We start from the raw sequence: 23,999 nt of genomic DNA, 5'->3' as shown, positions 1-23,999 counted from the left end.
TTCAAAAGACTTTGCAGTAAATTAATCATCAGAATAATTACTGGCCTGCTTTGATTTAAATCAATCTAAGGAGTAACCAAAGACTTTTTAAAGCTGGGGGTTTTTTGGTGGGATTTTTTTCAGAGCACACTTCAGATGATAGAAGAAATATTTACTGAGAATATTTTAAAAAGTATGTTTCCCCCTCTTGGAATAAAACAAACTGCTGTCACATCTTCATGAGGATTCCGTGCCCCGGTAAGCAGCACACAGCTTGTCTTTTCCCTTCACCTCCATGGAAGGTTTTAGTGTGAAAAGTAACAAACAGTATGTCTTCAGCTCTGTCAATAATTAGAATCTGTGTCAGTACCAGGTATCTTAGGTATCTCTGCTCACATATATCTCATAAATCTTGCTGGAAGTCAAAGGAGAAGGAGCAGAAGCACATGCCCATGGAGAACTGACAGGAGAAATCCATGCATACGCCAGTACCAGCTGAGCCACCTGCTCACCACTTCCTGTGGTGCCTAATCCAACCCCATGCCAATCCAGGCAGTTTTACAATGGACTTTTGCCAGCTGTGTGTTAGCAGTTTAGCAGCAAAAAACGCCACACTGACGTTCATACTGTCAGTGCATTGGGTACCACTGACAGGAGGAAAGATATTGCCACCTGGATGCCTCTCTTGCTCAAGAGAACAAGCACAAGCACCTTCTGCTTCTCCAGTTTCAAGAATCTCACATGGCAAATTATTCTTTCTTTTCTTCTTTTCTTTTAAATTAGTCTTATTTATTACAGAATTTTGCAGGCTTATTAAATGCAATTGTATTTGGTCATAGTTATAGTCCATGTTGCAATCTACTGTAAAGTAAGTAAATATGTAGCTAAGCACTTTAAAACATGGAACCACAAGAAAAATTTTAATTGAAACAGAAAGATTTCTGTCTGCCTACACATTGTGTTTGTTTAATGTCAATTCTCTTCCCATAGTAGAAAAATGCCACATCCGTATTTAAAATCAGAAGTATTGACAAAATTTCCTGAGTGCATAAAGCTGTTTTGACAAAACACAAGTGGCTGCCATGCTGCAGCTAGGAAAATGAAACAGCTCATCAATTTACCAAAACTCTGCCTACAGACAAGGTATTCTCCAGGCTTCAGGAAACCTGATGCTTTTGTTATGCAGGAAGAAATCCTCCTCATGCTGAACTCAGTGAGAAACTGCTGTGACTTCAGCACAGTCAGCTGCTACGAGACTCAGAGGGTTACTATTATGCCTTAAAATTAAGCTTATGCACATGCATTCACGAATAGGAACCGCAACAGCAGAAACGCTTAATGCAACAGTTAAAAGGGAACTGAAAAATCCAGAAGGAAGATGATGCAGTTCAAGATTAATCTCACAAAAGAAACTAATATGAATAGAAGATCAAACATTTAAATTTTTTTTTCCCTTAGCATGTCAAGATGTCACATTTCTTAGGCTGTCTGTCACAGAGCACTGTTAGAAATGGAGACAGAATCTGCTGGTTGAATTACAGTGTGGTTTTTCAAGGACTGAACCAGTATTTATTTGAAAATTACACATAAATTATTAATTACCTCCTTAAAAGTATAAAGCAAACCTTTGGCTTCATAGAATTTCTATAATCTTTCACAGTATAAAACAAAATAGTTTGTGATATCTGTAATTACTTACCAAAATAAAGAAATTTTTTTCTAGGTTTTGTTTGTAAATATTTTATTAAAAAACATCTTTTAATGCTATTAGTCAATACATGTGTAATAATACTTTGATAAAGTATCATGTAGTAATATGTATTTTGGATTCAGGAATGTAATGGTGTTAACTAAATTGTCAGAGCTCTGTTCTGCTCCAGTCTCTTCTAAACCTCCATTTTTTTCCAGAATTTAAACAAACTCATCCTTTGTCAAGGTACATCATCCTTAAGGCCTTGCAAACGTTTTAGTAATTGAACCAAAACAAAGAGAGAGCTCGGCTTTCTTTCTGAAGACCACGTTTCTTTTGAGCTTAAAAAGGTGCCTGCAGCTTTCAAGCAGTTAGTGGCAAATCAGCAAGAAAGAAATCAGAGGAGAAGAAGGGGCACTTAAAAATCAAAACAGTAAAGTGCACAGCTATACCATCCAAAATTGTATTAACCTGATCCAAAGAACTTGCTGGACTGTGGATATTTAATACAATTTGGCTTGCATGAAACATACAATCACGAAAAGACAGAAAGGATTTTCTTTTTTCTTCCTGAAGTCGTCTACAGGATCTATGGAACTCAATTTTCAAGGGTAACATAGTGCAGCTCTTTGGATATTGATTGTTTTCCTAGTCCACAAGGAGATGAAGAAGCAGGGAAGGTGTGGAGGGATGCAAGGTGTCCTCTTGCCGTCTGTTTTATTTAGATGCCCGTACTCTCCAGTTCCCCATCCTCCAGCCCTAATGCAGCATGTGACATAGAAATCATAAAGAGTTTCTCTTTATTTGTGTACTGTCTTTCAGTTTGCTGGGATTGCTCCCCTGTTTGTTCTCTGCTGGTAGCCTTGAGGGGGTCCATCTGATCAACTGGTTCCTCCTCACAGTCCTGAATTTTACTGGCTGTGGTGTTGGCAACTGACTCCAAGGAGGTGCCTGCCTCCTCCAAGTGGCTGTAGCCCTTATTGCTGCTGGAAGGCTCAGACTGGGAGCTCTGGGAGTCCATCCTGGTGATGGCAGGAGGAGCTGAAGGGGGCGGTCCTGCCAGATCTAGAGATTCAGAGTAGCTAGGAGACGCCTTTACCAAGAGGCTGGATTCCAGGACCCTCCTGACAGCTGGTGACCGAGGCGGCTCAGGGGAAAGGGGACACCTGGCATCGGGCAAGCAGCTGGTGCTCTGCCGCCTGAGAACCAGCTTGTGCCTCCTTGTCCCACAGCCTCCCTTGATGGGGCTGCTGCTGAGGTCGGTTAGGCTCAGTTCAAACTCCCCCCGTGGGATCTCCTGGGCTCCCCGCTCCCCAGGTGGTCTCTGCCAGCCTCCCCCTCCGCTGCTTGGCCCCAAGGGCAGGAGGGTGAAGGTGCTCAGCGAAGAGCCCACGATGGAGCTGGCTGTGCTGCAGCGCTCACAGCTGCCCGCTGGGCTGCAGGGCGGGCTGGTGACGGGGCAGCCAGCAAGGGCAGCATGCTCCCGGCAGATGCTGTACACAGCCTCAGCCAGGCTGGGTGGCTGCGGTGGGCTGCAGAAGGAGGAACGCTGCGGTGAGGACACCAGATCCGGTGGGGAAAGGGAGACACCCAGTCCTGGTGGCCACGAGCTCTTGGCCAGCATGGCTGCAGCACCCAGGCCTTCCCCGCCAGGCTTCAGCTCCAGGCCCCGGGACTGCATGTAGTTGACAAAGCCATTGAGAGGGGCTGAGGCCGGGGTGCCTCCATCCTTGGCCCGCAGGCTGTGGGCATCGATGACGGTGGAGTAGAGGTCACGCAGGTTGATGATCTTGGTCTTCTTGTCACGGTTTTCGTGCAGCACCGCATTGGCGCAGATGAAGAGGAAGATGCCGATACCCATGATCAGAGGGCCCAGCACCTTCAGCTTGTCCGAATGCAAGTAGCTCGAGAAAAGACGGAAAAGGAAACCCGCTGAGGCCTGGGAGGATGAGGAAGTAGGGGCAGACCCACCAGGGGTAGCAGTGGTGGAGGTGTTGGCTCCAGGGGGTGACTCCAGGTGGATCCCTGCTTGCAGCCTTCCCTGGCTCTGGGAGCGGTTCGTGTGGGTGCCAGCCTGTGGTGCTGGGTGCCGGCCCTTGCCAAAGCTGCTCTCTCTGTATACCTGGCTGGGCTTTGGCCAGTAGCCCACCACAGCCAAGGCGATGCCCACCAGCAGTACCAGAATGCCACAGAGGGCGATGAACCCCGAGAGGGAGCACAGCTTGAGCTTGCCTTTCACCACCACCACATCATTCTTGCGCTTCTTTTTGGCTTTGCGTTTGCGTTTGGGGAGCTGGCTCTGGGGTTTCAAGGGATCCTGTTTCCTGGCCGAGATCCTCAGGAGGCCTCCAGTGGCAATCATGGCTGGCTACCAGCGCACTGCCCCCCACGGCCACTCCAGCTCCTGCAGTGAAAGGGAGAAGAGAAGAGAATGAGAACCAAGGACAGACCTGCAGCACAAGAGATGTGTCTGCTTGCCATTCCTCCTTCAAAGTCCTGGAAATTAAAACCCTGAACAAGTGGGATGGAGGCTGACACCAACAGGCAGATCTACCTTGCCCACACAGCTCCTGTGTGTGAGAAAGAAATGGGCAGAACAACAGCATCAAGCAGCTGTGTGTCCCACTATACTCTTGCCAAACAGCTAATTATTTATACTCCAGGTAAATGACAAACCTATTAGTATCCACTAGAGTGAACCAAAAAGATCTCACTCATTTCAGAAGGAGTCTGCAAAACACCAGAGCTCAGAGGACGCCAAGCCCCACTCCCTGATATGTTCTGGGGTTACAGTGCACCCTAACTGTGGTTAGTGATGTCATGCAGGGTTTGAGGAGATGGGAGAAATAAAAGCAGGAAGGCAGTGTATTTGATCTATAGATACCATTTGTTTCATTAGTCTACTTACACATTACTGGAGGGAGGGTTAAGCATATTATGTGTCTTGCTTAAATGAGTGGGAAAGGAATTACTGTGAAATGCACAAAGGAAACATTTAAACACTGGAAAGTGGTGCCTTGTGAAAAGTTTTTTTCCTAGCCATTTGCACTTGATCTGCGATATTAGAAATTCATCTCTTGCCTGCGGTCCAGAGGTATCCCTAGTTTGGGAACATGTGCAATGTTCCAGGTAACTGTTATGTAACACTGACAAATTCAACCCCCTCCCCCCTGCCCTCAGAAAGGGGAGATGGCTGGCAGGTAGGAGATGGAAGGTCAAATCCTATTAGAGAAGTGAAACTCCATTAGTCACCTGGGGAAAGCACCTAAAGAGTGCTTGCAGAGAAACTGGCAGAGGACTAAACACTGAGCATTTGTGGCTTTTGTCTTACTGGACCATCAGAACTCATCTCTCTGTTCCCATGATCTGAGCTAAACCACACAGTGTGTAGGAGCATTTCTGCACTGTGCAATTCTTTTTGGAACCTATTTCTTCATTATACTGAGAAGCAGGATCCCCTCCCCCTTTTCTCTTTCTGAGCATCCTATTATTTTTTTTCTTTGACGGGGCAAAAGATGACATCACTGAATATAATACGACTCACAAAGTTCAATTAATTGCACTGAAAGGCAATTAAGTAAGCAGCTAAAAAAAAAGCCCCTTGCCCCTCTATGACTGTTCAGCCTTTAAATATCATGTCTTTTCCGTTATAATGCCAGAATTGCCACATATGCAGTAATATTGTGTCCCATTTATTCTGTTTGTATTTTCCCCAGAAAAAAAAAAGATGGGTGTTGTCAGCAAGGACGTTGTTAAATTACTCTCCGAGATACTGCACGCTCAAAACAAAGAGCAGAGCTTTCTCTTTCCTATGGCTGAACTATTATTTCTATTAAAAATAGGAAAAAAAAGAAAAGAGAGCACATTTTGTGGATGCAAAAGTGTAATTTTCGGGGCATGCTTTGCTGTAATTGCCTATTCTTTGATGTAATTTTCTGCTGCCCCACTAGCCAGCTGCCCGTCTCCTCTCTACGGTGATAACAGATGGTCATCAGCTCCGAGGAACGCTCCCAGTCCGGCATCGCCTGGCACTTAGTTTCTGCGATGGCGAGAGCAGCGCTCGGCAGGCGAAGGAGGGCACGGCCGCGCCTCCGGCCATCGCCAGCGGCCGCAGTGCCATGAAACCACCCGGACGGGAGCCGCGGGGACTGGAGCCGCATACCGCACGAACGGACCGAGACTCCCGATCCACCCCGGCAGCCGGACCCACACGCACGGCGACCCTGCCCGGCGAAGCCCAAACACCGCTGTAACACCGCGAACAGGACCCGGCTTAACTCCTTCGCCGGGCTCGCATGCGGGACTCACCGGGCTCCGGCCGGCGGGACGCCCGGCACCGGCCGCGGGGGCGCCGCTGGCTCCGGCGGTCCGGCCGCTGGCTCCCGCCGCCGCGGCACAGCGCCGAGCTCCGCCGGTCGGGGGCGGACGGAGCCCCCGCTCAGGACGGGGGTGCCGCGGTCACTTACCGGGGAGGGCCGGGGAGAAGTCCGGGCGGGAAGCGGGCGAGCCGCCGTGGGGAAGAAACTTTCCAGCCCGAGCGAGCATCCCCGCCCCGCCGCCGCTCACGGCCCCGGGCGGACGGGCGGCGGGGCTGGGCCGAGCGCCGGGCGCCCCCTCGGCCCCGCCGCGGCCGGCCGCCTCCTCAGGCAGCTCCGCGGGAGCGCTGCCCCCTGGCCACGCCGCATCCTCCCCGCCGCGGGGCCGCCCCCCGCAGCAGCGCGCCCGCCCTCCTGGCGGAGCCTGTGCCTGTGCCGGTGCCGGTGCCGCCGCTGCGGGCGGAGCGCGGCTCCGCGGCTGCCGGCCGGACCCGGCGCCGTTGCCAAGCGACGGGAGCCGTGACACAGGGAAATTGCGGCAGGGCGGCCGCCGCCCCCGCCACCTGCGCACCTGCGCCCGCCCCGAGCGCCGCCGCGCCCCGCAGCACGGCGGCACCGCCCGCTCAGGGCCCGCCCCGAGCGCCGCGACAGCCCCCGGGCTCCTTTCCACCACTCCCGTCCTGGCAGCCTCGTCTTCAGCCGCCTCACCTTTGGGGGTTTTTTTCCCCGCCCAAGTTTGCCAGAATACTTTTGGAAAAAGTCAAGAAGCAGGTGAAAAGATGAAGCAAGAGGTTGAAGAAGAAAGCGGCAGTTGAGATCCATCAGCGGTGTCACCCCGAATCTCTCAATTTCAGCAGAGAATGGGAAACAATGTTCTCTTTCGAGCTACTTTCTGGGAAGTGATTAAATTGAAGCTATCACCTTAGTGAGGCGTAATCTAACATGTCCCGTCACAGTGCTGCACTTCTTCTTGGGAGGAGATGGCTGCTGATTGCTTCAGTCAAGTCTTGTTAGAGGTTCACCATGATCTAGAAAAGCAAATCTCAGGCAGGTTTTTCAGTAAATACAGAAAGCTCATCCTGTGGCTAAAGGTTGCTCCTGAATGTACATAGGAGTGTTTGCTGGGGTGGATAGACCAAAAACTTGGGGTTTTGTACAGTAGCCTTCGAGTTCTTTTGAAGCTGAAGTTTTACCTAGCCTGAGCAAAACCAGCTTTCTTCTACCTCTACATGACCTCTTGTGTGGAAGACTGTGGATAAAACAGCCCGGCAGAAAGCAAAGGGCAATAATGACAAAATTTGTCAAATGATGTTTTTAAAAATAAAGGTTCCAACACAGATTGGGAAAATTGTCAGAGAGGTTATGCATATTCAATTAAATTGTATGTATTCCAGTCTCAACAATTCTGCAATTCTATGTTAACCCAGACCATGCTATTTTGCATCTTTCACTCCAACCATCAGTTCCTGGTTTGAGACCAAACAAATCCTAAAGCTTCACATATGCATTTTAATGTCATTTGCAGTTTGTCTCAGCAAAATCATTTGGGACACATTTTTTTAGTACATATATAACTTTTGGTTATGCAACAGGCTTGAAATTTAAGATTTATTATTTAAGAACTTCTTTTAAATATGTGCTTTGAACCCAAGTCTTCTGACACTGTAATTTGCTTTGTGTTCAGCCCAGGCTATCAGAAGAAACCAAACATATCACATCTGTTTCCACTGGAGACCTGTATCACATCAATAATGCAGCATCACCAGACTCTCGCTGAAATACTCCTGTGTAAGAGAGAGAGGAAAAACAGGACTGATTTTTTAAAGGGCAAAGAACTCTTTTCCCTATCTGAGTCATATTTTCTAATTCTGTCAAACGAAACCATTCTATTTAGCTATCTTCTTTATACAACAGCTCTTTTTGCCATATTTTCATTGCTTAAGTTTTGAGTGATTGGGCTATTATCACATTCACAGTTTTCAAATAACTCTTAGCAAAATGTGTTGTAGGTGAGGCCAAATCCTGGAAAAGAAGAAATATGTTGTTGGATGAAAAGCTTCTGAAGGTGGTGTTCTGTGGCAGCTATCAATGTACTCTTAATTTGCTCTATGTGTTAAGAACCCGTTGTATGATGGCAGCCTGAATCTCTCACAGCAAACTACTTGGCCAAGTTATGTATCCCTACCTATCCTACAGATTCCTCTTGTTGGAAAAAAACTTTTGGGGCTTTAATGAAGCATTTATTTTATTTTTAGTTTATATGGGTTTTTATGTTCCCAGAAGTGGAGTGGTTGCAAAAGGCAGCTTCCCTAATGGTCTGGTTTACTGGCTGCCCAAGTGAATTTGTAACTGTGTTTGCATTGACTACTGAGCACTGCTGGAAGGCTCTGCTCCTACCTTACTTGTATAACTTTCTACATGGTGTTGTGCACTTATCCTTCTACTGGTGCTACTGGTGGTGAAAATGAATAATTTTTAGGACTTACAAAGAGTGTATTTGAGCTATGTTTTTTCTCCTTTCCCTCTTCTCATTTCTCATTTTTCTTTCCCCCTGTCTCCTTCTACCTTTGCCATCTCCTTTACTATTTTCCTTTTACTTTTCTTTTTCCCTGCTTAAAACCTCTCCTCTCCTCTCCTCTCCTCTCCTCTCCTCTCCTCTCCTCTCCTCTCCTCTCCTCTCCTCTCCTCTCCTCTCCTCTCCTCTCCTCTCCTCTCCTCTCCTCTCCTCTCCTCTCCTCTCCTCTCCTCTCCTCTCCTCTCCTCTCCTCTCCTCTCCTCTCCTCTCCTCTCCTCTCCTCTCCTCTCCTCTTTTAAAGCACACACTTGGTTCTGTAGGTTGTTCGTGCATAAGATGATAACCTTTATCTGGTCCTTGTCAGGGCATGCTTGGGTACATCAGTACTGCCATCAGTTTTAGTTTATCCACTTGAATATGTTCCATCCCAGGCTGGCTGGGCACCCAGGAGATGTGTAGCCAAGTTAATATATCTCAGCCCTCAGCAGGCTTAAGGTCCAAAAGCAATTCAAAAGACAACCTAAAGTACTTGGTGTAATTCTCTGAAATACTGTGACATCTCTGGGTTCCAAACACAGACCTGCAGTTCTCAGTGTAGAGATCCAACAAAACAAAGTCAGAGAGAAGGCCCTTGCTTGTTATAAGTGCAATCAGAACACCAGATAAAAAGGATAAATATGGAAAGGATTCTTAGTGTAGTATAAAAAGTATAAGAGAGACATTTTGCACAGGTTTCAGGTTTTCCCCAGGAACTTTCGTTTACAATTTCTCAGAGTAAGAGAAGTACAGAATGGTCATTGCTATCTTAACTTACACCCTGCTAGCAGAATGAGTTCCAGTCAAAACAGTAGCTCTAGTCTTAAAGTCCATTTTTAAGCTACAAATAATAGCTTATTTAGCTATTTTTAATTAGCTGATTTATTACATTGACAAAAACAAGAGCTGGTATGAATTTTTCTACATATGCTCCAGAGTATATGATACTAAATGCCAAGGTTTCCTGGGTCTTTATTGCTTAAATTGGAATTCATAGCTTGATCTTATTTAATAGCTGGGAAAGGTTTAAGAGCATCACTCCAAGTCAGGCCACTGGTCTCAGAGGGATGAGTGCTTGGGGTGTTTTTTTCCTCCTAATCTTAGCCTCATACTTTCTTTGTTTGCTTGTTTCCCATGGCAGTAGCAATTCTGATATGATTAATGGTGGAGGCTCTGGTATAGTTAATGATGATTTGATAACAAATGCAGAGGAAAAGAGCAACACTGAGAATGAGCCATGAGAAATTACCCTCACTGAGGAAATATATGTTTTAATTCCTTACAAACCTACATCAAACTCAGTGAATCTACATTGTGAATTAGAGTCATCCAGCTTATTTGACATTTTGGTACAATCAGAGGCAACTTTGCTTTTCACTGTGTAGCAAGTCTGGGTCTAGATAATCCACTGAGAGTGAATGGCAATTTGCATGTCTGCTCTTCTTTCAAAATTAATTATAGCAGACATACACATTGCTGGGAACATTTGCCTGAGTAAAGTAATACACAGCCATGAAATCTGGTGATTGAAAGGCAAAGGGAATGCATGTTTTCATATGAACAAGCTTTTTCACAAAAAAAAAGAAAAACAATAATGAAAGGAACTACTAGTTTATCTTATTCCAGTTCTTACTGTCATTTCCAATTAAAAGATTTTTTTTATTTTTGAGGCATTAATTACACTAACCACTTTATAAATATATGTATTTTTAACTGACATCTGGTGAAACACTTGAAACTAGAGGAGACAGAATGTGAATCGCTCCCGGGCCAGTTGTGACATATTGCAGGAAGCCTGTGACGGTCACACCCGGAGGTTATGAACCACGCTCAGGGGCAGATGTCACTCACTTTCTTTTAAATGTTCTGTGCTTGACTTCTCAGATGGTTTAAAAAGAAGCAGGAGCTATTCAGCCATGTTATTTGCCTTCACTTTTGATTTGCTGATACAAGACAACTACAAGTAACTGCAAAAAATTGTGTGTGTTATTTGTGACAAAACCACATAGAAGCCAATCAGGAAAATTTCCCAAACTATTTTACTGGAAGGGAAGAGCAGTATTTCCCCCAAATAAATGAAATTACTTTTTTTTTTTTTAATTTATTTTTCAATGTGTTTATTTTTCAGTGTTCTCCTTCCACTTCTCTTGCTGCCATATGATATAAGCTCTTTCAGATAGAGACCATCCCAAAGATGCTTAACCCTAGCTCCAATGAGATATGTGTGTACAGTTGTTTCATACTTAGAATCTTCTTATTTTTTGTTGTTTAATTGAAAATCCACAGCAAATTATGTAAGTGTGTATCTTGTAAGGCAAGTTCATTAAATAGCTTATATCTTCTAGCCTTCAAAGCAGTATTTGGAGTCACTGGGAGAGCACTAGCCTATGAGAAATAATGCCAAAGCATATTGAACAGGGTTTTGAAAATTTATTTTGTTACATACTACATTAAAAGTACACTACATGCATGCAAAACCACTTGTCTGTAGATTCATTAGAATGAACCAATAACCTCTGTCTTTTTTTCACCTAGAATGATAAGTGTTAGACAGGTTTTTAGCCTTGGTAATTTAAAATTGTATATGTTCAAAATCAAACTAGATACCAGCATTTTTTGCAACTCTGTGCAAAGTTTTTTTCATCAAGGAGAAAGATGTTCCTGCCTGTTATCTTGCATTGTCTATTGCAAGTCCCAAAATCAGAGAGTCCTGGCAATATGGAAACAGCTCAAAGAAGAAGTAATCAGGGGGGAAAGGTGAGCAGATTGCCTCCTCCACATGGGGATAGGACATCCATGAAGTAGTGTTTGTCCATCCAGTCCCTGAGCTGGGTTAGCCAGCCACAAGCAAACACCATTACACAACCCTGACTACTTCACAGGTATTCAATTATCTCAATGTTTTCCCCTGTTTCTTGGGGATGCACCTACTGCTTCCCAGCATTTCCTCAGGCTGCTGGGGAGCAGGGCTGCTTTTTCATTATACAGAATACACAATGCCAGTGTCAGTTGGGGAAATTCCTGACTGGTCTGGTGAAACACTGGAACAAAGCAAGCAATCATAATCACATTTGGAATTAATATTAAAATGACTTGCAGTAATCTGCATGAAAGCACAGTCTATCAGTCAGGAAAATGAAGCACTGATTGCATCCTTTCTTTCATAAGCAGAGTTTTCTTAGACCAGCACTCCCCACATACTTACATACTTGTGCAGTGTGGTAGGTATTTTACCCTATATTATTAAAGGATTAACTTAGCATTTAATAAATTGAAACTATCACAGTATCTTTTTTGTATGCTGTCAAGAGAGATTAACCCAAATTTTTGACCTGATTTTTATTGTTTTGTTGTTTCCCTGCCGCCATGACCTGCAAGCAGTCTTTTAGTCTACACTAGACTTGTCATCACCACTATGGAGAGACAATAAGTTAACATAGAGTACTCATTCAATAGAAATAGTTTTTAGGGTCTATTTTTAGGGTCAGTTTGCCCTGATGAATTGTGAATATCCTTTAAGCTTTATTGCTATCAGTATCAGAGTAATACAAGATCTGTTCAAAACTCAAGGTCAAATTCAAGATTTAATGGCACATGGGTACATAAAGGAACACAAAATACAGATTTAGGACTCCGTTGTAGGAATCCTTGTGTTGCCAGAAAAAGAGCTGCCTTGTTTCTGCCAGCTCTTCTGCAACTTCTCTATAGAAAAGGGTCTTTGGTGTAAAGTCAATAGCATTTCTTAGAGCGCTTCTTAAATGTGAAAGGTACTGTTACTAAGCAGCACAGGTGTGAACAGCCTGGGGGTTTTTTGTGTGTGATAGGAGCTAAACCCTTCCCAGGCTAAGGGCAGCACCTTTCAATTGTGCAGGCTAAAATAATGTTGCTGCTGCTGGTCTTTTCAATGCTCCCACTGGGGTAGGTTATGACCTAGTTAATCTATATATCTATGTATTACAAAAGTGAACTGTAGAGTTCTTTGAGCTCCTCTATGCTCTGGACCCAAGGGCCTGGGTCAGCATGCTGATACATTTTCTCTTCACTTACACTTATGCTGTGTTTTGAATTTTTATAATTGTCAAAAGTAGCAAAGAATATTTTCATAAATAACACTGAACTTTGCCCTAAAGTTGTATAATGGTGATTTAACAGTGATCAGTAGGTGTTAAGTCCTAAAACTAGACAGGAAATAAAGCTCCTATTCAGAACTAGAGCTTGAATTCAATAATTATACAACACTTAGGGACTCAGATTGCAAGCCATTGCTTATTAAATATAATTCATAGCATTTTACATGGACAACTTGATTATTATTCTTTTGGTATACATGACACAGATTGTACCTCTGCTTTTATTTTGAATGGTAATCTTGCAACATTCAGTTATGTTAGTCAAATGACCAGCAGGACACTAATTGTTCTCAAAGAGATTTTTACCTTCAAATGTTTCAAATTTTAAAATTCAAATAAAGTACAACTTGGTAATGCTTTTCTGTATAGATACAAGCAAGCTGAATTTACAGAATGTAGAAGATCTACAGGAAACATTTGCCCAAGCCAGGGAATATTCATAGCAGAAAGCCTATAAAAATCTTATTTTCTTTAAGAAACATTACCATGAAAGAGAGAAATGAAATAAATGAAAAAGAACTAGCAACACCATGTGTGCTTGCTATTACTTTTGCTTTCATTATGACACAACTCTCCCTAAATTTAAAAGGAGAAAGCAAGGGTACCTTTCAATTGTGCAGGTGAAAACAATGTTGCTGGTGCTGATCTTTTCAGTGTTCCCACTGGGGTAGGTTATGACCTAGTTAATCTATACATCTGAAGAAAAGACAATTGACTTGCCATAAAATTTCAGCAGAGATACTGAAAGGACAATCTGGCCTGTAAGTACTGGGGAATTATGTATGTGAGTAAAGCAGCAAGGCTTTGGCCCCAGCTGTCAAGCACTAACTGTGTTGTTTGTGTAGCAAGGTAGGAAGAGCGCTGGGAGCTTCTGTAGTCTTGAGTGTTCCTGAAAAACACAGGTATTCCATGCAGAACAAAAATGTATGCCTCATCTTGTGATGCAGAACATAGCTGATTTTCAGTCTTTTCCGTATATCTAGTTATTTTAGAGAGTTATTTGGTTGAATTTTGTTTATAGATATTAATAGTGCAAATTAGGTCATTTTGCCCTAAAGCACTCAAAAAGACAGAACCTGAAATAACGTTTAGTTTCCCTGAAATTCATTTCTGATTATGTTTGGCGATTGAACAGAAGGGTGGGAAGGGCCTTTTCACATTCTCTTTTCTCTTTGCTGGTTTGAATATTTTGTGCGTGAAATGAAGCTTGTCATGCACATGGGTTAAAAAGCCCCAGTACCTCCATTTATTATGTGCTTTTCTTTTAGTGAATGCTTATTGCTCATGCACAGCCAGCAAATGAGGATCTCAGATGTATTAAGAACTGTTCATTTAGCTTTTAACTAACCGATCAGCGTGGAAGAAAATATTACACAGGTATTTCCAAGTAACACCTGCAGGCACACATGGTGTTGCTAGTTCTTTTTCATTTATTTCGTTTCTCTCTTTCATGGTAATGTTTCTTAAAGAAATAAATCAGTACATGGCAAAACAATTAACTGTCTCTATCAGAGCTTCTGATGATGTCTCAACCCCAGTCAGAGCACTTACATTCTTCATTACTTTTGATTTTCCTAGGTGTCCTTACCACAAAAGACTGTGTCAGTTCCTGTTTCAAATATAACATATTCCATCTCAAGTGTGTGAAATTTATCCCACCTAACTTTGGAAGGTGGGATAAATTTCACACCATGACATGCCTACATCACTTCCAGAGTAATGAAAGATTTGGTCTTCTGTTGGAGTGGCAGTTTGAGGGGAGTGGATTTCTGCAATTACTTTTTTCTTCCTAGTGATGAGAGAACAAGTTAAAGTTTAGGCTTTGATGTTGCAGATTTTCACATTTCTGACTTTTCCCTCTGCTTATCTGTACTGTTTACATGACTTCTGCTGGAGCCTTTTTGCATAATATCATAAGAGTTCAGCAAAGCAAAGATCTCAGGGTCATGTTCAACAGATTTCTATTTTGCATCTCATAATGCTTTCAACATCCCAATATCTAGTTCTTTACACCATTCAGTGACTTCATCTCTATTTTACTTATGAATCCTTGAGGGAATTCTGCATTTGCCTTTCAGCTTGGCTACCTTTTCTCTCTCTATTCAAAAATTTAATTTAGTTCTGATTAGAAATTTGACTGATGGATGTGCTGAAGCGTAGACAAAATTTTTTGAAGGAGAAGAATGGATAAGATAAACATTTCAGGAGAATGGCAGGTTGTTTCATTTCATTGGGCAACAATTTGAGAATAACAAGTAACTCCTGAGTGGATCATATTGTAAGAGGTGACTTAAATAACAAGAAATAGTTGCAGAACATTTGGATATGGAAAGACATGTCCTTGAAGTGGTATGATGAGCCTTTTAGCACAGATAGCCGAATGAGAGGTGCTTTGCTTACAGGTAAAAGTGGTTTGGCTGCTGTCTGAAACTCTGCTCTCCTTATTTACTGCTGCTCAGTAGGCACTATGCCTGAGGTTGGGAAAGCCATGCAGGAGATGGTAGATAAGCATATGTGTAAGATCAAGCATATCCTTATTTAAAAGGATGTGTCTCCTGGAAGCTTTTCATGGAGAAATTTCCAGCAGGGATCATTCTGAATTGAGTTGGAAGGAGTACCAAATGTTAGGTGTGGCCTATGGAAATTCACTCTAGTTCTGGCATTCCTCCCATTATCCTGGTTACTCAGGAGTCCCTCCTTCCACCATTAGCCACATGCTGTGCACAAGGTTTGTTTTAGCAATAGAGATGCAGACAGTATTGTTCTTTCTTCATTGGCATAACCAACATATTGGGGACCCAAATAAATGCAGAGATTATGAAATGTTTACAGTATACTGGCTAACTGAGGAGTAAAGTGAAAACAAAATATCCTAAAAGAGCAGCATGACCAGCTGAAGAGTGTATTTTAGGACTTATCAAGCATGAGAGAAGTCGCATTCTCCTCATCTGAAAGGGAACATAACACAGTGAAGATGACCTCTGGGTGATTACATTTCAAGTAATAGGTTTAAACCCAAAGACTGGTGAATGGAGCTTAGACTTTACCTGTTTTATCTTTAAATTTTGGTATTTACATGACCCTATGCCTGACTTTTCTCAATGCGAAGGTAGATGATATCAACTTTAGCAAATGCATCTTGAAAAAGAATCTATTATTTTGCTTAAAGGAGAACTCATCTCTTGGGACTTCATTGTGACAGGATCTACATCTGAGCACCACCACCTGTCTCACAGAGACAGGCTGGTTCCCAAGGCTCCCATGACTGCATCTTCCCTAGAGGTACCCCAGAGCACAGATGGCACAGTTGGCTTGAGGCAAATACAATTATTTGGTCCCAGTATGTCAAGAAAACAGGCTGTTCCTCATTCTGAACACAGAGATAAAACCCTGATACCTTTTCTGTTCTCTCTCTGGTTGATGCTTCTCTGTCTCAAATGTCTCATACTGGGGAGGCTTAGTTTTTGGGTTTGGTTTGTGTTGGTTTTGGTGTTTCAGTTTTTTTAATTCCATTTTCACTTTAAAAAAATTTCCTCACTACCAATGGTGGGAAAAGTCTTACTAAGAATATGAGACATGTCAAATGGGATCAAGTAGAAACCTGATCCTCTGAGCTCAGTGTTTCCTTTCTCATAAAAGCCAGAAGAGTGAAACTGTTCAGCTGTATGTTTCCCCTACCTCTTCAACTATTAAAAAGGTAAAGAATCATCAATAATAAAACAAGTGACCTAAAAATTGTCTTAAATAAGATTAATTCCTTTTTAGTTATATGAACATATATAAGTGAATTTATTAACTTATTAACTGTAACTTTTCAATAAAAGATCACTTTGAAATTGTCAAAGGGACATGCTTGTGTAAATCTGTTCAATAAAAATATTTATTTTAAAACACAGTATTGGTTAATAGTTTGGGGTTTTTTTTGATAGCTTGTTGCATTAACTGAATATCTATCCCCCATCCTCAAAATGCTCATGAAGCTGATGAGGCCCCATATTTACCCTGTCTCAGTCACTGGCCTGTGAGCGACTAAGGCAAAGATGCAGAGGAAGTGTCTGAGGAAATTGAAGGGTCATGAAAGGGACCAATGCTCTCATGTGAAGTCTAGGTGGAGTCACACCTAACAGCTCATAAACAGTCAGTTTTTCAATTAATTTAATTGAAATAGAGAGTAATGGAGCAAGGCCAATTTGGGTAGGCTTTCTGATGGATTCTGGAAATGGGGATGTACTAGATCATTAAACATAGCTATGTTGCAAGAAAATTAAGTGGATCTGGGTTCTTTATCAGTGGAATTAAAGAAAAATGTCTTTCCTGTGTGTTTTTTGAGACAAAAGGGATGCAAAAATATTGTCTGAGCAAAGAAAACACATAAGAGAGCATCAAACTCTGTGGAGACAATGTACTGGGAGGAATTTTTATCCTCCAGAGCCTTGTGCATATATTTTATAGTTAGTGATAAAATAAATGGGATGCTTAGCACTTATGGAAAAGTAATCTGGGGAACCAGTGGAATAAATATTTCTTTTATCAACTTTTCAGTAATTGATGTGAAAAATCAGAGAATGGATTTTGTTCCTAGTCATACATGTGTAAACCTTCAGAAGTGCCTCAATGAATGATGAAATTGATGTAACAGAAGGTGACTTTTTTATTTCAGACAAGTGAAACTCAAAACCTGTACGCTCTTAGTTTACTTATTATAGCATCTGCTTTTGTAATTTATTTTACCTGGAGGACAGCTTAAAATGTCGCATGTGGCTCTAACCACTCTAAACTCCTGCTTGGGATGAACAAAATGTAAACATAAACCAAATTGAACTGAGGTTATTCCAAGTGGACTGTTGACATATTAATGAATAATAGAAGAACTCAACCTTTGTGTGAGCTATAATTACCGAAACTTGTGGAAACTTTGAAGCAGAATTTCTAGAAGAAATTAAAAGTTGGAATTTTAAGTATCTCTCATTTAACCATTCCTGGGCACTGCATAAAGCTTTTCCACCCCTTGACTCTGGCAAGACACATCCATCTGCAGAAAGTCCAGGGGGATCCTTGCTGTGATGAGAGCCACAGAGTTGCATGGTCCTGGTACACTACAGTCATCCTAAATCTTCTGCCACTGTAGCGTGGAGGTAAAGTTTATTTTAACATGGGCTGTGCTGCTCTGTTGAAGTGCTGTCAGTGGAGTTGCAGACAGTTTGTGACATGGGAAGTGACGAGTTTCGAGATCAAATCATTTCAGTGCATCAGTATGAAGAATTTCATATATAGATATAATGAGGATATCACAGAACTGGCAGCTTCCAATCCCACTCTCACACTTGTCTAGAGGTGTTGCTGTTACCTCCCACTCCTAGAAAAATATCTAACACTTCATATGTATTTCACATGAAAAGACCTACAGACATGAAGCAGAAGCTGACTGGGATTGGAACTTAATTTTCAGTAGTTTCTTGACAAACTACAAAATCTCCTGATAAACAGAGATATAATGCCAATAGAAAGTTGCTGTGAAGATGTTCTGGGATTTGTCTAGTAAACCATAGCTGGGATTTGTTCTAGTAAACTAGGAAAAGCTAGATGTAAGGGAAAAATTTGTTTAACCTTTCATGAGAAATGTCAAAATACTTTCTTAAAACACTGTCTCAAAAAGTAGAGACCATGGTTATTTTTTTCTAATACTTTTTTCCTTTAAATCTGAGATTTAAAAATGGGTTAAAGTAATCACTTTGGAAAGCAGCTAAAGCTTATATTGAGCAAATGCTTACATTTTTTAAAAACATAATTTGTATCTCCAAGACATGTATCTTTTCTAGGCTAGTCTTTTCTGAAGAAAATATGACTGCCCTTTACATTGCTGATAAACGGGGGTCAAGATTCTTTTGAATCTATCAACTGAACCACTTATTTGCAGCCTCCAACTTAAACATAAGCACCCATAAGCCCTTAAGTAAAGGGGGTTTATCTGGGTATTGTTCATATTTGTTTCTGTGGGAAGAAATAGAATGTGTCTCAAAGTAGCATAAAATGAACAATCAAAGCCAAGGGACACAGCCTGAATAAATATTGAGACTGTGATCCTGAAATGAATGCAAGCCTATACAACATAGCCTTAGGATTAATGTCAGCTGGAAAATGGTCAGGAAAGAAGGCAAAAGTGTTAGTTTCCTTCTTTCAAATACCTGTTTCATGCTTTCCAATATAATATCTAGGGTCAAAGAAGAGTCTGTTTGCTTATTAAAGGAGAGGATTTTTTTATTTTGAGGAAAGGAAAACTCAAGAGGTGACATTCAGTTAGCACCTTTAGGCTAATACAGCACTCTACTGAAGATGCTGTAACAATATGACATTTTATTACTGAATTTGGACCATTCAGAATTAGGAACTTGATATTTACCTTATATGTTTTCTGTGGTTCTGTGGTTCTTTCAACAGAACTGGCAAAACTCATTCATCTTCAGAAGGTGAAAAGGTAATTATTGCCCCAGCTCTGAAATTATGCTTCCAGCTTGTGCCTTGCTGTGGCTATTTGCCTTAAACATAACAGAGTAATTAATACATTATATTACTGAAAATTATTGTGGGACCCATTTCTTAAAAGTATGGGTGAGTCAAAATTAAGAACCCTGGAGCTGATGTAAATATAATTTAATTTTTGAAAAATAATGCATGACTTGAACATCAAAGTTCTGACCTTGAATAAAAGGTTATCTCTCAAGCCTAGATTTTTTAAATCTGAACAACTTTTACTGACACTGGCATTTTAATGAGATGGAATCTTACTTGTGGAAACTAATAAACATATGACAACAATGACCCTGCTGGCAGTATATCAGATATGACACCTGCTGATGTATGTGGGGACACTGGTATAAGGACAATATGCCAGTCTGAAAATTTATTTGCCTTTCAATCCATTTGTTTTATTCTGTTTGGCTGTTTCAAGTTCTGACAAACTGAGCCTTTTCACAGCTGAATAAGTATTCTATGGGACTATTCCTTTCTAACAAATTATAACTCAAATTTTGTGCTTGGCTGAAAATGAGTAATTAATCATTTGTCACAGGCTCTGTAACTCTGGAGAAACAAATCTTCATATTCAGGGATGCCTAGAATTTGCTCATACATGTTAGCTGTTTCCACTTACATTTTTTGACAAGGCTGCTGACCTTTCTCTATTTTTATTTTTTTTTCATGGTAGTAAAGCGCAGTGGGAATCCAATGGCTATGAGGTGAGGCAGGTCATGAACTCTGTGCTTTCAGAACGTACTGTAATAGTGAAAAAAAAATTCAAACCCGACTCTTTTTTTCCCTCTGTGATGTTACAAAATGTTTGAAAATGTGGTGAGAAAGAGCCATGGAAGTGGGCACTTGCAGTTATAAGAAGTGTTTGATTTACTATAAATAATTGTTCCAACATTTAGCTTTTTTTGAAGATCTCAATCAAATGCCATTCCCAATTTGGTAAATATTTTCAGGAGCTTGTTATTTTCAGCCAGAAAGGGATTGAAAACAGGACTGAAAAGGAGGTGTGCAGCTTACATGAAGTCTTGACAATAACTTTCTTTTGCCATCCTGCTCAAATGCTTTTCAAAAGCACATTGGTGAAAGCTGCAGTGTTGAGAATAAAGACTTACCTGGTATTTAGATGAAGGGAAGAGGGAAAAAATGCATCTGATTTAGGTCTCTCACAATTTGGTTGCACTCACCACTGTGCTGTGTCAAATACAAATTTGCCTTGGTGTAAATGAGAGAAGGCTTAGACCCAAAACTTGGATGTTTTGGAAATCAGCAGCAGGCTAAGTTTCTACAAAAAACAGATGCTGAAACACTTGGAGCTTAGAGCCTTTTCTTTTCGAGCTGACCTCTTTGTCACAAAGCAAGAATGTTCAAAGGCTGGTCTTCACTTGTTCTCTTGCCCCAGGTTCAGTTTTGTCACACTGAATAAGACCTAAATTTGTAAGTAATGCACTCTGTAATGGGGGATCTTTGCCTGCACTGGATATGGACCCAGCTGAAAGTGAAGCAGGACCAGATGCCCCCCTTATGGCTTCAGTTACACCATAATCCTGTGGATTTTGGCCATTCCATTCCAGGAGAAAAACATCAGAGCATGATGCTAATTCTGATGTAACTTGTCGAATTATTTTTACTGTGTGGGTAAAGAAAAAACTTGTGCTTGCCTTTTTTTTAAAATTATTATTAACATGCATTGAGATGTGGACAGTTTTATCTAATTTTCGCACTTTTTGGCAGCTATATTTTAAAACTTTTGAATTTTCGTTTAGTTAGAAATGACATTTCTATTGTTCAGACAATATGTAACCATACCTAAATTATTATTTTTACTGCACCAGTACTAAATTTGTCCTAACCCATTTAAGTCGTTTTTAGAGACAGATTTGCATTTGAGCTGATTATGTGAATGCCAAGTTTCAGCCTACAATGACTGAAAACAGCTGAATAGTGAAATAGTGAGTGGCACTGTTCATAAAGAAAACAGCTCCTGACCCTCAATGACAGCTCTGTGAATATGACGGGACAACCATTCGAGGATTGTTCACAGTTATTGCCACGTAGGTTCTTAATTTGTTGCTATCCTCCATCATCAGAACATGTTCTGTAACTCACAGTTTTAGAGTGCTGAGTTTTATTTCTGTCTGTTTCCTCCAAGTGATATCTTGTGAAGGGCTACAATATTCACAATCACTTGCATTTATTTTCGTATGGCTACACTCTCCCTTTGGGCATAGCCTTCAGACAGAGATGCTGCAACGTGCCACAGCAAGGGTAGCCCCAGGAAATCCCGTGCTTCAGACAGTCCAATAAAGCCCAGCTTTTCTTGGTTTTCCCTTTTTCTGGATAGTAAGTTGTAATTAGCTAATGTAGCAATGAGTTTGGCCAGTCCTTAAATAATTTCCCCTGTGCTGAGGGCACGTGTGTGCGTATACAGAGTGAGGGTGAGTGGGACAAGCACCAGAGCCTTACAATAGATTCCACACACTGGAGGTGTGTGTCACCCCTCACTCCTAAATTTTTTCTCCCTCTTCAGTTTTTACTCTCTTTCCTGCTCTACACATGAATGAGAATTCGCTCCTGTGGAAGTAAGTCTGAGATCTGGGGGAAACAAGCTCAAGTTCACACTCACAGTCACCATGTTCCCCCCTGAGTATCTCACATTCTGCCTCTAATTTACAGGGAACAATGCACAATTTTGTCTCAGGAAGTCTGATGAAATGCTCTAGTCCTGGAATATTAGTCCAAAGGGCAAACTGTGAATATCACCAATGTGTTTCATGGAATACATAGTCTATAACTTCAATTGCATAGTCAATATTTTTTTCCTGAAGAACACTGCCAAGACAATTTTTTAGTATTTGAAGCATTTTTAGCCTCTACTTGAAAAAAACAGCAAAGTAAACAGCAACACCCAGAAAAAAGAAAACAGAAATAGAAAGAAGAATTTTGGGGGATATACCTATTATTTCTCTAAAGCAGATCCTGAATTTTAAACCTGGAGACTCCTTTACCCATTCATATGTACAACAGAACAGATTAAAACATAATTTTGAAAGACTTCACATAAAAAATGCATCTATTCATCCATAACTCTGGGGTAGTATCATTTAGCCATGTTTGCCAGTGGAAGGGAGTAAGGAACTATGGAGAAGGAAGAGTCTCTTCTTATTCTACATTGTGGAGTGTAAATCTGGTACTCAATGTATTAAATAAAAAAGGAAAGCGGAGAAAACTTTGTAGAAAATAACGAGTTTCACCCAGGAGTTTTGCCTATCCTTTTAGGTCCCTTTGATTTCAGGACTCCCAACAAAACATGGATTTATTTTTGATCAACAACCACACAAAAAATGAACCCCAACCAAATTAAACCAGAAAGCAACCCAAATTTTATATTTTCTTTTTTTTTTTTTTAGTGTCTAAATTCAGAATTTTTAACACCATTCTTTGTTTTACTGAGGATCTAGGAAGTTTCTTGCAAAGAACTCTGTCACTTATCGGCGTCTGTAGGTGAATGGGATGGAACAGTCTGAAGAGTACTTGAACAATTGGTTCTGCTGCAACTTTTACAAAGCCTTTGGTTTAGCCTTGTTAGACACTTTGTGCCTCAGATTTTATACACTGTTTGAAGTGTCTCTTTATACATTATTCATGTTCCCATCAGCACAATATTGAATTTTGGCATCCTTCCAAGATCTGGCAATATTCAGTTCCAAAATGAGACTGAAAAGGAAAGTAGGGGAAGAAAAGATCATATTTCTCATTTTTCACTGAAATTTATCTGGCCACTGACCTACTTTATTTCCTTGAATATCATGACAGATAAAAGTGGATTGATGAAATAATTTCTACAGATATCTGAGTGGAAGTGAAATTAAATTGAGGCAATACTATCTTAAAGAGACTGGGACAAATTTACCATTGGGATTATGCCATCTAGGGGTAGTATAGAATTTATTGTAGTTTTCTTATAGCAGAAACTGAACATGTAAATTTGTATTAGTAAAGAGGTGCTACGACCTTTCAGACACTGAGTCTTGGGTGAGGATCAGATGGAGTTTGAGAAGTTGACATTTTAGTACTGGCACAACCCCTGCAAGCTCAGCTTTATTACACTCCTTCAGGAGATTCTGCCTAAAGCCATGGATGCAGTAAATTCTGATGTTGATAGAAAGCTGTGTTATCTTCAAGGAAAAACCATGAAGGAATGTTGTACCACCGCCTTTCCTCCATGAGGACAGCATTCACATGGCTCAGACTTCACCAGTAGAAAACACCTCCTCCCACAGCTTTGTCAGACAGGATGCCACAGAGCATGGTATTCCTCTAGCTTGTGCTAGCCCTGAAACAAATGCCTCTCCACTCATTTGATAATATTTGTCAAAAAGGCAGTGGAAAGTAACAGGTCTTGTAAAGTAGACACAAATTAACTTCATGCTCTTGTCCTGGTCTGCTTGAATTGCCTGCTATGGAGAAGAGACCTGTGACTTTCATGGTATTTAGCAAAACAACAACATGAAATAATTGCTTGGACTTTATTTGAGTGAGTAGCCAACCAAGTGTGCACTTAAACCAAGAACTACATGGGCAAACCCAAAATTAACAACCATGCTGGTGACCTCTGTGGCAGCATCTAGGATGGAAGATGTCAGAGATGGCTCCTCAATAAATCATCCAACTCACCCAGCACTGCCTTCCAATGCATAAAGCTCCTGTTTGGCCTGTAGAAGCAAGCATTTCTAGACAAAAATCATCATCTGGTATAATCAAAACTGTGAGCTGTTACATTCATGTTGATAAACTAGAATAACTCC

The 23,999-nt window shown here is 41.4% G+C and overlaps 2 protein-coding genes across 2 annotated transcripts in view; one reads left to right on the top strand and one right to left on the bottom strand.

Moving 5' to 3' along the window:
* LOC139585039 (involucrin-like) overlaps positions 1 to 23,999 on the top strand; it is a 126,282-nt gene that overhangs the window by 46,136 nt on the left and 56,147 nt on the right. The gene's annotated exons all lie outside the window — the stretch shown is intronic.
* TMEM200C (transmembrane protein 200C) lies at positions 1,704 to 6,274 on the bottom strand. The gene is made up of 2 exons (XM_071417433.1): positions 6,136 to 6,274; positions 1,704 to 4,073 (listed from the first exon to the last, which is right to left on the bottom strand). The coding sequence occupies exon 2, from the start codon at positions 4,029 to 4,031 to the stop codon at positions 2,391 to 2,393; it is 1,641 nt and encodes a 546-aa protein (XP_071273534.1). The 5' UTR covers positions 4,032 to 4,073; positions 6,136 to 6,274; the 3' UTR covers positions 1,704 to 2,390.

Source organism: Agelaius tricolor, unplaced genomic scaffold, assembly GCF_023055355.1.
Source record: "Agelaius tricolor isolate 1412-34295 unplaced genomic scaffold, bAgeTri1.0.p SCAF_2, whole genome shotgun sequence".
Lineage (NCBI taxonomy): Eukaryota > Metazoa > Chordata > Aves > Passeriformes > Icteridae > Agelaius > Agelaius tricolor.
The sequence above is the reverse complement of the archived record's forward strand: the minus strand, read 5'-3'. Positions and strand labels throughout refer to the sequence as shown.